This window comes from Phodopus roborovskii, unplaced genomic scaffold (assembly GCF_943737965.1).
Source record: "Phodopus roborovskii unplaced genomic scaffold, PHOROB, whole genome shotgun sequence".
NCBI classification, from domain to species: Eukaryota; Metazoa; Chordata; class Mammalia; order Rodentia; family Cricetidae; genus Phodopus; species Phodopus roborovskii.
In genome coordinates this window covers 18,891,519-18,906,726 of record NW_026125397.1, presented here as the reverse complement: position 1 = coordinate 18,906,726, position 15,208 = coordinate 18,891,519, and the positions used below count along the sequence as shown (strand labels likewise).

Sequence of the window (15,208 nt, the reverse complement as noted above, 5' to 3'; positions counted from 1 at the left end):
CTGCCTCGCCTCACCCTTGATGTGAGGGCTTGAGTCCAGTCTTACTGTATTTTTTTATGCCTTATTTGGCTGATATCCTGAGAGGCACTGGTCCTTTCTGAACGGAAATGGAGGAGTGGATCTAGGGGGAGGAGAAATGGAGTGGGGAGACTGAGCAGTGGAGGGAGGGGTAACTTCGGTTGGGATATATTGGAAACAAAACTAGAAGGGAAAAGGGTGTTCAAGAAAAGAAAAGAAAAAGACAGGAAGGGCAACTAGAGGATGGAAGGAAGAAAGGTAGGAAGGAAAGAAGGAAGGAAGGAAGGAAGGAAAGAAGGAAAGAAGGAAAGAAGGAAAGAAGGAAGGAAGGAAGGAAGGAAAAGATGTCTAGACACATGCGATTTGAAGAAAAGCTATTGGCTTATTATTTTTATGTAAGCTTTGACTAAAAGCACATACATTCAGGTCAACAGGATTTCTATTGTTTTAAACAATAGTCTGATGCATGTAAGCAGAACAAATCTGAACCCTGTGAAGCTTTCCCGCATCACCGGCTTCCCAGATGTCTCATCTTTCACTCCAAGACAGGCTTCGTTAGTGAAGAAAATGACGAATAGAGGCAATGAATCCAGCAATGGGTAAGGCTGGTGTCAAGGTGTTGGATTAAAAACGGAATTAGAAAAGGGGAAATATTGAACTATGAATGAAAGTTTTGTGTTTGGGGTTCAAGAAGGACTCTGAGGTAAACTACCCATTGGGATAAGAAATATATTGAGTTATTAATGGCTTAGGCATGGAGCCAGCAACAGAAAAATGCTCTGAGGAAAGGGCCGGTCATTGTGCCAGATGGGATTCAAGGAAAGGGTGGTGGGAAGGATAATTTAGAGGTTTTCTCTTAACCCATGGTTAGCCATTTCTAGTGTAACAAAGGAGTGATGAGTTGTTTTATTAAGGTTTCCATTGCAGAGAGAGAGAGACTACCATGAAAAAAAAAGCAAGTTTGGGAAAAAAATTTATTTCAGCTTACACCACTCATGTCACACTCCATCACTGATGCAGGCCAGAGGCAGGAAAGAAGCAAACACTGTGGAGGAGTTCTGCTTATGGCTCTTCATGGCTTGCTCAACTAGATTGCTTATTTACCTAGGGATTACCTGCCAAGGGGTGGCACCACCTGCAATTGGCTGGGACATCACCCCATCCCTGCTTCAATTATTAATGAAGAAAATGCCTAATACCTCACAGGTTTGACCACAGGCCAGTCTAGTAGGGGCATTTTCCCAATTAAGGTTCTCTTTTCCCCAATGACTCTAGCTTCTGTCAAGTCGACATGAAACCAACCAGGATGTCAGTTAAGAGAATGGCGGGTGGTGCATAAGCATTTCTCCTGCACAGACATTGCTTTGAGTTCATAGAGCAGGGATGTCAGGAATCTAGAGGAACATGTGACTTGAGTTCTGCAATCCAAATTAGTTTTGAGGATTGTCACAGTTCAAGCAGAGTGGAGGAATGTTGTGGAATGTTACTTCAACTAGACAAAGATGCATTACATTGATTACATTGGTTTCTGCTGCGGTTGTTTAGTGACGTAAAGGTGTGTTGCTGTTTCCCCTTGCCTGCCTAAGGCACCTGATTGGTCTGATAAAAATCTGAATGGTTAACAGCTAGGCAATAGAAGGGTAGGCAGGGCTGATGGACAGAAAGGATAAATAGGAGGGGCACACGGGGGCCAGCTGGGCAGCCAGCAGCCCACCCAAACATGGAGTAGGGCAGCTAAGGCTGGGCATTCATAACTAATAATTAGTATCTGTGCCATGATTTGGGAGCCGGTCGGTGACCCAAAAGAAAACTTGCTATAGAGGAACTTTACAAAATGCCATGGTCCTGGAAAACAGTGGATCCCTTAAACCTATCTCAGCCTGAGGTCTGCTGTGTGTCTCCAAGGCAAGAGATTGAAAATTCCTCTCCCGAGAAATGATAAAGGAGGAAATGTGGAGGGGAGAAAGAGGAGGGGGAAAGGACAGGGAGAGAGGGAGGCAGGGAGGGAGGGATAGAATATTGTCTACAAGAGTCAGTCCTTCCCTCATTCCCTTGTATTACCTGGTGGAGAAGGCACCAGCTGATGCGCTAAGATGCCCCACTGATGTGCACTCGCTTACAGTAAGTGTACAGGCATTCCAGGGTCTTACTCATCAACATGAGTTGTTAGATCAGGACTGGTGTAGGCAATGGGAAAACCAAACAGGAGACAGACTTCTACTGAAGCAGGTCTCCTTAACTGAGACAATGAAAGTCAAGAAGTCTCTTCCCAGGAGTGGAGGATGTACACTTAGGCATAGCAGGCTTGGGGTTTTACAGGGCAGGAAGGAGAATCTTTGTAGTAAAAATTTTCATCTGCAAGTAAAATCTGCAGATCTATTCTTTGTAGTCTTGGGGGCTGAATAACGTGGAACATCCTTTTACAGTGTGTGAAGATGTGTCGCTGTGATCGGTTTAATAACAAGCTGAACAACCAGTAGCTAGGAAAGGTTTCTGGGCACAGAGGACGATGGGAAGAAGAAAAGGGAAACACGACGAAATGCAGACCGAGCAGGGTGGGCAATACAGAGATGAGGTAACCGAGCCACGGAGCAGAAGTTAATTGATAAATATGGATTCCTTTTAAGAGCTAGTTGGAAACAGGCCCACACTATCAGCTGGGCTTTCATAATTAATACGTTTCTGGGTTTGGTTTTGTTTCGTTTTTAGAGCTGGCAGCCCAAAGAAAAATCCGTATACAGAATAATGACAGCCCTAAAAACATACTGGCCTTCTTGTCAAGAGTCTTCCAGTTCTTAACTGAGGTTGGCATTACTGTGTTGGTTATCTTGTCAGGCAGGTGTTTGTATTCCTTTGCTGAGCCAGGAGTTTCTTCGCTCATCAGAGGCTCTTTGTTTAAGGTCATTGACTCTTGAGAGTCTGTATTCAAGGATCGCCAGGTCACTTAGCAGAGCCAAAATCAGGTAGCATGGAATACATACACACTTGAGTCAGGGTGTGTTAATCCCGAGCATTTGAGGGGAAAGACCACTGACCCAAATCATCATGGCCAAGTTGATTAAAACCAGCTTTTTTTAAAATTCATGAAACAGATGCCTTCCTCCTAAGGTAAGTTTCAAGAGGTCACCATTGGCTGTGGGGAAGATAAGAACTTTTATTGTTTCAGGACGGGGGAGTTCCTAATGAAGGTTGCCAGTCAAACAGACAAGAGTATAAAGCAGAGCATAACAAGGTAATCATAAGGACAGGTGTTTATAATAACCTTTTGGAACAAAGGTAAGGTTGCAAGATGCTCAAACAACTTTTGGAATAGACATGGCTGCCGTTTCCTGGGACAGGTAGGCAGTACAGAACCATTTGTAGTGAAGGTTACAGGTGAGGCGTAGCCCAATCCTTGAGAAAAAGAACTTTAATCACAAACAGGAATGAACCTTGTTACCTCATTTGTCTTGTTAATCCCATCAAATGAGAGTAAACACAATTACCCAAATTCTTTGGTCAAATTATGTAAGCTTTTTTTTCTCCCCCCCCCCCAGACAGGGAGGGCTATTTCTTTAAAGCGAGGCTTGAGAAAATAGCACTGAACACAGGAGATTTATATAGCCCCCAAACCTGAAAAACTAGGGATCTTTTTTTTTCAAGGGTTGGGGAATTTGCAGAGGAATTTTGGTTATGTGGTAGCTTGGCAGAACATGTTATCAGGGTTGAAGTTAGGGTATAGGGGTGGATGTGTCAAGTTCTAGAAAATAAATCAAGACATGGTCAAACCCAAGTTTTACAGAAAACAGGAATGAACTTATTTTTACCTTGTAACCAGATGGCTTCTAATGTTAAGATGTGGACAGGCTGGTGCTGGGGAACACTCTTGTGCACTGTAAAAATGTATCACTCAAATCGGTTTAATAAACACTGATTGGCCAGGGGCAAACAAACTAAGGATGATGGGAGGGAGAGGGGTGGAGTCTGGAGTCACCAGCCAGTGGCAGAGGGAGCGGGGAATGAACACGCCACGCTAATAAAGGTACCACCACGTGGCAGAGCGTAAATAAAGAATACGGGCTAAATTAAAATGTACTAGCTAGTTAGTAATAAGCCTGAGCTATATATTGAACATTTACAATTAATGTAAGTCTCTGTGTGGTAATTTGAGAACTGGTAGGCAGAAATGTCCGATTACAGGCCGGTCTATCAGATCAGTCTTTACTATCAGATGGCTTTCAAGCCTAAGATGAGGGCAGGCTGACTCATCAGGTGGTCTCACTGTGTAGTCTTGACTGATTTGAAAGTTGCTACCTCAATTCGCCCACCTCAATCTCCTGAGTGCTGAGACTAAAGGAGTGCATCACCTCACCTGTCCTCAAAACAATATTCTTAAAGTTAGTTCTGAAAAAATACAGTATAAGATCGAAAGGGGAGAAGTTAAAGCCACAATACCCTCTAAGAGACAAGAAAAGTATACTTAATTCCTAAATTAAAAACACAAGCATCTCTTGGGATTAGAAACTACTATAACAGATTTTAAGTGTATCTATCATTGGGAATTTAGAGGATAAAACAGGAAGCTTCTCAGAAAATAGAACAGAAGAGATGGAAGATCAGAAAGTACAAAACGTTTCAAAAATACAAAATTAGATAGCAAATTGGGTTCCCCTAACAAGAGCTACACGAAGGAGTAAAACACAAAAGGTGGAAATTAATTTTGAAATAAAGTAGATTGTTTTTGCTAAAATACTCTCTCTCTCTCTCTCTCTCTCTCTCTCTCTCAAAGCAGGAATAAGGAAAGAAGTATAATAAGAAGAGTGGGAAGCATGGAACTGAACAGTAATCTCCATCTAAACGAGGCAGGAAAGAAGTAAATATGAGGAGGACTTGAGATTAGGGTTACCAGACTAAGGTTCACAGCTTGTGTCCCGACAACTAGATCTGCCTTCCTGTCCTCAATAAGTTGATTAAATAGAGTCAAATAAATAGTGGAAAGCAGGAAAGGGGCACTTTTTCAATGCGGCCACACTGGGGACAGCGACAAAGAGATTCATTGATTTCTCAAGTCCCTCTCTGGGGGTCTTGACTTGTAGTATTTAAAGACTAGGCATGAAGTACCCATGACTCAGCAGGCCAGCCATGGCACATCCCTTTGCCCACCATTGATTGTCTCAGATCCAAGTCTGTCCTGCAAGGTGATCTGACAAGTTGTGAATCTTTCTCCAAGACACAGGTTCCTTCCTGGCTACCAGGTGGTCTTCAGCCACTCCTTGGCCTACCGGGAGATTGCTGGAGAAATGTTGATTTCATGGGATTGTACTTCTAATGATATTCTTTGATAGGCAAAGAATATAAGTGACTCTTTAGAATATTTTCATTCTTGGCCCGACAGGCTGCTCACAGTATTAATATTTAAAGTCTTGTCCAGGTTCCTTTTGATATATATATTCAAAACTTGAAACAAGCATTTGAGAGGCTGAAGCCAGAGACTTGTAGGAGGCTATTCTTTTCGGAACTACATGATGGCCAGCCAGGGCTACACAGCGTCATGATTAAATTTGAAAGGCTTTGTCCTTTTTTAATTTACTTATTTGGATCTTCGAGACAGGGTTTCTGTGTGGGTTTGGAAGCTGTCCTGGAATTAACTCTGTAGATCAGACTGGTCTCGAACTCACAGAGATCTGCCTGCCTCTACCTCCGGAGTGTTGGGATTAAAGACGTGTGCCACCAACGCCGGGCTACGTCTTAAACTAGACACACACACAGTACACACACACACACACACACACACACATGCACACGCACAGCAATACACACATGCATACACACGCACACAGTACACACACGCACACACACATTACACACACGCACACACGCGCACACACACACGCACAGCAATACACACATGCATACACACGCACACAGTACACACACACAGTACACACACACACAGTACACACACATGCACACACACACATACTCACACAGTACACACACACAGTACACACATACACGCACACACAGTACACACACAGCACACACACGCGCGCGCACACACGCACACTCACACACAGCACACACACGCGCACACACACGCACAGCACATCCTAAGCAGTTTGCACAGTTGGAGGCAAAGGCTGTGTGGATCCCCGACAGTAAATCGGATCCTGGGCGTACACAGTCCTCTCAGTACGCAGGAAGGAACAAACCAGAGCTCGCCGGTGCAGGCACGGGGAGGACTAGTGACAATCTTGACAGGCAGCTACAGCCACAGGGTCAGCGCGGCTCCCGGGGAGGGCGAGCCTGCGCAGAGCTGCCCCGCAGTGCCAGCCCCGAGCGGCCACGCCCCTCGGGCTCCCAGGCTCGCTGCCACGCCCCCCGCCGGGCCGCGAGCGCAAGGGCTTCTGGGAAGCCGGCGTCGGGGCGGAGGAAGCGGCGCCGGCCATCTTGGCTTGCTTAGCCGGTGGCTGCGAGGCGCGGCCGAGGCGGGGCGTCCGGCCTGTGCCGCCCGTGGCCGTGGTCCCCGCGGGAGGCTGCGGCTCGGGGCCCCGGGAGGGGACCGCGCGGATGGGTAAGTGTGTGAGTGACGCGGGGCGTGCGCGCGGGCGCGGGGCTGGGACCGCGGGGAGGGGGCGTGGCCGCGATGGATGGTGGTAAGATACCTTGACGAAGGAGGACTTTATTTGGGTCTCACAGCTTCAGGGGTGTGGAGTTCATGACCATTGTGATAGGGAGCATAGCAGCAGGCCATCAGTGTGGCATTGGCGCAGTAACCCAGAACTCGAAACAACCCCAAAGCAGGAGGCGAGACACTGGAAATAGTCCAAGGGTTTTGAACCCTCAAAGCCTGCCCCTTAGTGACGCCTCCTCCTAATCCTTCCCACTTAGTTCCATCAACTGGGGACCAAGTCTCATTCAGACCGCCACATAGGTATATACGAATTGCTGAAACACATTAGATATGTTAAAACTGGATTTTGACTAGCTGTAAATGAGTCCTGTATCCTGAGCACATAGTTTAAAATTTACCACTATGCTACACCTCCAATCCACAAACCACCCTTTCCCCTCGTTCTTGAGTCCTTAGCCCATTATGTTCTAACTTGGACTCCATTAGTAGCCTTTTTTGAGCTTCCTAAGGGACAGTTAATTGCTGTATCTCACTGCTCTCACAGGATTTAATGCATATATTTTAGTGTACTTTATTGCTTGCACATCTGCAAACTAATTAATATATCAGAGATGACAGATGAAAGCCTTTTCTTTATAATATCAGCATAAAATATTCATATCATGTATAATATTGCTATATTAAAAGGTTTTAAGTTTCTGAATATGAAACTACTATATATTTCAAATATAACACTTCAAAATAATGCTTAAAAATATTTGTGTTTATGTTTTTTGAGACAGGATCTTACTGTGTACCTCTCTGTGGCCTAGAACTCTCATGTAGATCAGACTGGCCTTGAATTGCCAGATCCAGCTGCCTCTGTCTCCCAAGTGTTAGAATTAAAGGCATGTGCCACCGCTTGGGTTTGTGTTGCTATTTTCAAATACATTTGTAATAGAACTTTAGTAATAAAATCTATAGGCACTTCCTTGCTTCAGAAGAACTAATTATAATAGAGGGTTGAAAACTGATAATACAGTCACAACACAAGGACCTTCATGACCTTGGCAGTGTCTAAATTACGTGAAAGAAGGCAGACTCCAGTAAATACTTGAATTATGCTTATTGGTGCTATTCATATTTTATTGAAAATGGGGCTGTGTCTTGATTTTGCCAGCAGTATAATTCAGAATTTTCTTTTACCCAGACAATTCATTTCCTGACAGTGGCTGAAAGATGTATGTCTGTCAAAAGCTGTTATGTCATGGACTCTGTGAAATAAGGGTGATGAGTGTTTTTAGGTCCAAATTTGTTACTCCTTTAATACTGCTGAGGCTTAGATGTTCCTGTCAAAGCCAGTAGCTTTGTCCCCTTGTCTCTTCTTCAAATGTCCATTGGCTTTGCCTTTCTGCTTCTCTGCTGTGTATGAATTAGCCTGAAGCTCTGTCACAAGTAGGGTGTCTGCTGGCACCTTCCTGGCCTCTAGATCTTTGAGCTAAATAAACCTCTTTAAAGTAAGTTGCTAGGGTCTCAAGTAGTCTTTTTAAGGCATCAGGAAATGTGCAAAGACTAAGAAATACATACTGAAATATGTGGTCATCTTTTCTCCAATATGATAGAAGTATAAGAGAATGTATTTTATAGTGTAATCTAGTGAGCTTAAATTTAATTGCCTACACTAAGCCTCTTATGTTGAGAGTTATTGCTGTCTGTTTTCTTCTCCTAAGATTCTATGGCTAGTCCAGGGAAAGATAACTACAGAATGAAAAGTTATAAGAACAAAGCCTTAAATCCTCAAGAGATGCGAAGGCGGAGAGAAGAAGAAGGAATACAGCTTCGAAAACAGAAAAGGGAAGACCAGGTGGGCTCTTACTTAGTTTTGCTTAGTGGCAATCTGTACCTTGTGGAGGTTTGCAAGTTTAATTATCTTTTTTGCTCTGTTTTAGAAAATTTTAAATGTTAAATGTTTGAGAAAATTGATTTGCTAACTGTTTAAGTCTCAGCAGATTCATTCATTAGAATTTTGTACTGTTGTAGTTACTGACTAGAGTTTCTCTTGTGTTAGTAAACATTTTGTTACCATGTTTCTCTCCACTGCTAAAAACATTTACCCTTAGTTAGATCACCTCCAGTTTTCCTTATAGAATTTGTCCCCAGAAGAAGACACATTACATAGATTTGTGGATGTCATAAGTGGGAAGGTAATTAGAGTCATCTTTCTGTTTTCATTTTCTGCTTTCTATTTTCTTAATATATTCCTGTATTTCATAGCCTCTATACTTTGCATATGCAACATAAAGAATATAAAGTCACTTAAGAGAGTACTTCTCAACATTTTCCATTCCAATATAGATTTGGAAATATTTATTTATAAATTTATAAATAAGTAGTTAGCCCTTACAACAACAACAATAATAATAAATAAGTAAATAGTCCTTACAATAGCAAACTAAAAGTGATGTATGAAAGGGTCTATTCAAAAAAGTTCAAGAAGGCCTGCTTAGAAATATAATACTGGTTTTTCAGCTCCTATTTGCAGTAGCTTGCAGGACTTACATAAAAAAAATCAAACAGACAAACAAACAAACAAAAAAAACCTGTGGACTAAAAGTGTACAGACTGAGGAAGAGATCATCAAAGTGCAAAGAGTTTTTATGGTGGTTATTTTATCTTTCTATTTTTATTAATGATTGAATTAACAAGGATAGGGCTATTTTCCTGAGAGTTTTCTCCTATTGCTTGTTTTATTTTATTTTGCTTAGACAGTGTCTCATGTAGCCCAGGCTGACCTCAGATTTTCTTGTAACTGAGTTCTACTACTTCTACCTAAGGTTCTAAGACTGCAGGCATGCACCACCACACCCAGCTTCCTATTGTTTGTTAATTGGCTATATTAGCTCTGTAGCAGACTATTTATACTGTGTGATTCATTTTTCAAGTCAATATTTCTCTTTTTAAGACTTTTAAATTTATTATGTGTGTATGTATATGTCTGTGTGAGGGTATGTGCACAGGAGTGAAGTTGCCCATAGAAACCAAAGGTATCAGATGCCCCAGAACTGGAGGTATAAATGCTTATAAGTTGTCCATGTTGTGTACTGGGGATCCAACAGTGGTGCTGAGACTCTAACTCTGACTCTCTGCAAGAACTGTATGCACTTTTAACCACTGCACCATCTCTCCAGTCCATAATAAAGATTTTCTTAGAAAAATCCTCCAATAGTTAGTGATTGAATAAAGAAATATGTGCTTTTTCAGGTCCTATAAAATGTAACTGTGTGTTGAGTGTCTTGAATTTTAAAAACCATTTTGTTAACTCGTAAGAAGCCTATGACAGTTGACTGTTTTGGAAAACTCGGTATATAAAATAATCTCTCTTTGTTGCAGTTGTTCAAGCGCAGAAATGTCTCTTTGCCCAGAAATGATGACTGCATGCTAGAGAGCCCCATCCAGGACCCAGATATCAGTTCCACTGTGCCCATTCCAGAGGTATACTGTACAAAATGTGTTTTTGTTTGTATTATGCGTATGATATTTCAGAGACAGTATCTGCAACAAGTAATATGAATAATATTCATGTGAAATGTTTGCATGTTAATTATATTTTTTGTGTTTTAGGAAGAAGTGATCACCGCCGATATGCTTCAGATGGTGTTCTCTAGCAACGCTGAACAGCAACTGACAGCAACACAGAAATTCAGAAAGCTGCTGTCTAAAGGCAAGAGTTATTTCAAGTGTCTGTCTGGTATTGCAATTTTATGGGAGAGACTTATCTTTCTTAAAATTTTGAAACACTTAAATTCCCCCTCTTACCCCCTCCTTTTTTTTTTTTTTTTTTTTTTTTTTTGGCAGAGACAGGTCGTAATCTCTCTTAAGTGTAGTTTAGCCTGGTGTGGTTGTGTGCTCCTTTGTTGCATTTTGCTTTCTTCCTTTGAGAGAGTCTCTGTCTAACATCGGATAGCTAGAGCTTCCTGGGCGAGTCAGGCTGGCCCCCTCCAACTCATGTATGTCAGCTCACCTGCCTCAGCACCCAGCTTGGCTGTGCTCACCTTTCATCCCAGCATTTGGGAGGTGGAAGCAGGCGGATCTCTGTGAGCTGGAGGCCAGCCTGGTCTACACCATGAGTTTCAAGCCATCCAGGGCTGCACAGAGAGCCTGTCCAAAAAAAAGAAAGTATTTTAAAGTGTCATCTTTTAAAAAATATATTATAAAAATAAACACATTGCAGAAGAATCCAAAGTAGCAAATATAAAAATAATTTTGTTACCAATAAATAAGGCTATAATTCCTTATAGAAATATTTTTTTAGAAACTTTTCATTTGTTCAGTTTTGAGTTGAAGGAGAGTAGGTTTTACTGTGTAGGTGAGGTTGGCCCCAAGCTCTCCATCTTCCTGCCTTACCTTCCCCAGTGCTGGGAGTTCAGATGTACCCAATTCTGACCATTTGTTGTTCACATGGTCAATTTATTTATCCAGTTAATATTAGTATTATCTCATATGTATAATTTATAGATTTGGTAATTTGAATTATAAGGAGTTTTAAAACTGTTAAGATTTAGCAGATGACCCGAATCACTTGCCTCAATTTCCCAAGAAAGATAATGTTTACTAGTTGAGGGGGAAATGAAATCTGTGGTTTGGTCATCATGGATTCCAAGGCTTGTCTTCCTGTCTTATGTATAAGAGTAAGTGCATTATATGCAGTTATAAAATAGGGGCCTGCAAGAGCACTCAGAGGGTAAAGGTATTTGCCAAGAAAGTCTGTGAACTGAGCTTGAGCCCTAGAACCTGTATGCTTGAAGGGAGAGAGCGGACTCTCCTTCCAAAAGCTGTCCTGTTTGCTACGCTTGCATAGTGCATGCAGTCATGTGTGAACATGTATACACACACCACTTAAAATAAATGTAAAACATTTAATAAAAGTTACCAAATAGATTTTACTTTTTATGAGTACATTTAACTTTTGTATATTATTCTTCATCTTCCAGTAATGTTTAGAAATACTTACACAGTCAAAAATGGCTTTCTTTATTTATTTGGGTTTTTTGAGACAGAGTTTCTCTGTGTAGCTTTTTAGACCAGGCTGACCTTGAACTCACAGAGATCCACTTACCTCTACCTCCCGAGTGCTGGGATTGAAGGCATGCACCACCAACTGCCTGGCTAAGAATGGCTTCTTTTTATATCTGCATTTTAGTATGTTTTTGCAGTGCATGTTTATTTTGTCTGACTCAGGTTTTTTCCATTATATTCCTTTTCAAGATTTGTTTTTGACACATGCCTAGCTTCTTGTGACATTAATATTAATAGCAGTTCATGGTATGTAGCTGATAATTCTAGTGCACATATTTAACTTCTTTTAGATGGAGTGATAAAAAGTGAACTTTGCCAGAAGAGGTTGCATTTGTGTTCTTATGTCACTGACATTAGCAGTGTCGGTGTTTACCTGTAGATACTGATGTGGTGGATGGTTCAGTGCCTTCTAACCACACATCCTATGCTTTCGTCTCCCATCCTCAAAACCCCACAGAATTTCTGTCCTTTAAATTTAAAATCAGAAAGGTTATATTAATTACAAAATGTTTGGCCTATAGCTCAGGCTTATTACTAGCTAGCACTTACCACTTAAATTAACCTATTTCCGTTAATCTGCATTTTGTCTATTGGCTTGTGGCTTTACCTGACCTCTAGCACATCCTGTTCCTCTGGCGCTGGCTCGCATCTCCTGACTCCACCCCTCTTCCTCTGTACTTTCAGTTTGGCTTTTCCCCCAATCCTTATTCTGCCTTTTGATAGCCCAAATCAGCTTTATTATTAACCTGTGGGAGTAATACATATTCATAGTGTCCAGAAGGATTATCCCACTGCAGTAACATCCTTGGAAATCATGGGTAGTGCTATAAAGGATTTTAGTGGGGACTTTCTCGGTATTGTGAATATTGAACCCAAATTCTCCCATTTTGTAAGGATGATCTCTTAAGTATATTTCATATTGGGAAATATATTTTAATTTCTTATCATTACAATTAATGAAAAAGTTTGTTTTATAGAAAGTATTGCAGTAATGAGAACTTATCTGCAGTTACATCCAGCTAAGAGTGTAAACTTAGATCAGCTAAACCTAGGGAAACTATTTACTATAAGCCACCTATAAGAGTTGTAGTGCTTGCCAATTTGTTAAAGTCTGATATCACCCAGGAGACCGGCCTGGGAGCATGCCTGTGAAGGATTTTCTTGATTCCTTTAGCTGAGATGGGGAGACCCACACACCATTCCCTGACTGTATAAATGGGAGGAGAGCTGAGTAGAGCCGGCTTGTTGCTCTCTCTGGATGAAGTGTGTAACCAGGTGCTTGAAGCTGCCGCCACTGGGACTTCTCTACTATGAGGGACTGTAACGGACTTTTCTAAGGTTCTTTTGTTGGGAAATTTTATCACAGCACAAGGAAAAGATACAAGGATCAGTTCATTGTCTTTCTGTGTTTATGTAACAACCTTTCTTTTTTTTTAAATCTTAGAACCCAATCCACCAATAGATCAAGTTATACAGAAACCAGGAGTTGTACAGAGATTTGTGAAATTTCTTGAAAGAAATGAAAATTGTACTTTACAAGTGAGTCTGAAATTTTCTTTCGTAATGTCCTAGGAGTGGCTGAGTTTCTAGCAGAAGCGGCTCCCGTGCTAACTAAGCATCACTAAGCACTTGACAATAAAGAAAAAACTTGTGTCACTCTTGGCTAAGGCACAGCTACAGTTCAACAGTTTTGGGAAGCATAAAATCAGCTGATGTTAATGAAATTCTGTAGATATCTATCTTCTCTAGAAAACTCACACTAAAGTGTTAATCCCATTATTAAACTCAGTCCTTCCTTCCTTCCTTCCTTCCTTCCTTCCTTCCTTCCTTCCTTCCTTCCTTCCTTCCTGTGTAGCCCTAGCCTTACACTCACCAAGGTTTGTCTGTCCCTGGTAGTGTGGAGTAACTTGGTAAAAAAAAAAAAAAAATACAAAGTGGCCAAAGTTACTTTTTTTTTTTCTAGAGAGAATTATCTCTGAACCCTAATGTGGTTAAAATCTCCCAAATCATTTGCTACTGATGATAATTTAGTGGAGTTTGCAAACATTTCAATGTTGTAAAAAGAGGTTAAACTCTCTCAAGTTAATGTCTGTGTATATTCTAGAGTCAGACTGTTGTCCACAGTGTACTGTAGTGTAATTGGCGGTAATGGTTCACTTGTCTGAGGAGCAGTTTGGGAAAGGCCCCAATTTTAGGCATAAGCAAAAGAATGTGTAATACAGGTAAATGTGAAAAAATTTGTCTAGAATTTCAAATCAGAGTCTGCCTGACTCTGTAATAGGTTTTAGTCTCTGCTTTATCTAAGCTGTGAGTTCAGACTAAAACTCGGGTCTCTGAAATCTATTATTATTTGGCTCTTTACTTACAGTGAATGAAAGAAGAAATGAGTGGATATAAATAAATAAAAAATTGAGTACTAGCTTGAGAGACAGGCTCTGTATAAGGTATTGTGTAGGTCCAAACTTAACTGTTCCTGCTTATAGAAGCTCAGCTACTTTGCAGAAGTAAACATACAGAGAGATAAGAATGGCACAGTGTGCTTAGCATGGTAGCAGAGCTGTGGGAGAAATGCTCTGGGAACAGAGACTGGAGTGGTTGACTGGGGATGAAGTAAGGAATAGTGCATGAGAGCATAACAGGTGTGCACAGGGTGGTGTGGTACCACGTGAGAACATAGCAGGTGTGCACAGGGTGGTGTGTGTGCAAGGACATGGGGAATTCAAATCTTTATTCGATCCCAATGAAATTCACCAGTATAATTTGGAGATAGCCCCATACTGTTACCAAAGTGGGCATTAATCTGCTAGTCTAGACCATTAGTTGAGTTCAAACTAGGCTTCTGTGGGACACATTGTCCCATAGGCAATTTTTATTAGGCATGCACACATTTTAAAACATGTGAAGTAGATCAGAGGCTTTTGAAAACTGGGGGACTTCAAATGAATATTCAGCTATTTTACATTTTTAACAAATCAAAACAGTTACCATCACTATCACACAGTTCAGTTGTGTTTGTGCACGTGGATATGTTGTGCATGAGTGCCACCACCCTCAGAGGCTGGAGGCGTTATATCTGGAGTTAAAGGCAATGTAAGCCCCCATGTTTTGTTCTGGGAATCAAACATGGGTCCTTGTAAGAGCACACATTTTTACCACCACAGAGCCATCACTCCACCTTCTCCTGCCTTTAAAATCATAGCTGTGCATTCCATTCCCCCACCCCCCAGTCCTTCAGTAGGTTTGTGACTTTACTAGCACATTCCAGTCTTCACTAATGCATTTTCTTAGGGGACATCAAGGAGAAATTTGTAAACTTAGAGTTGATTTCTGTTGCCATTTGTTTCCTCCTTATTTTTGACTGATGAGGGCTGTCATCTCCATTGATGTGAAATGTAAAGTATATCCTTGGGTTTTTTTTTTTTTTTTTTTCCCCCAGAGGTTCTGTTTTATGAAAGATTAGCAAACCGTAGGCCTCTGTTAGTACTAAAACCTTCATATTGAACAAATACCTAAATGTCTGGC

At 41.4% G+C, this 15,208-nt stretch overlaps 1 protein-coding gene across 1 annotated transcript in view; it reads left to right on the top strand.

Moving 5' to 3' along the window:
• The first annotated feature begins 8,344 nt into the window (after positions 1 to 8,344).
• Positions 8,345 to 15,208, top strand: part of Kpna5 (karyopherin subunit alpha 5) — a 33,037-nt gene continuing 26,173 nt past the window's right edge. The window contains exons 1-4 of the mRNA XM_051175525.1: positions 8,345 to 8,474; positions 10,001 to 10,102; positions 10,232 to 10,331; positions 13,131 to 13,225. Of these exons, the coding sequence (XP_051031482.1) occupies positions 8,346 to 8,474; positions 10,001 to 10,102; positions 10,232 to 10,331; positions 13,131 to 13,225 (426 nt within the window). The 5' untranslated portion in view covers position 8,345. The remainder of the gene's footprint in view (positions 8,475 to 10,000; positions 10,103 to 10,231; positions 10,332 to 13,130; positions 13,226 to 15,208) is intronic.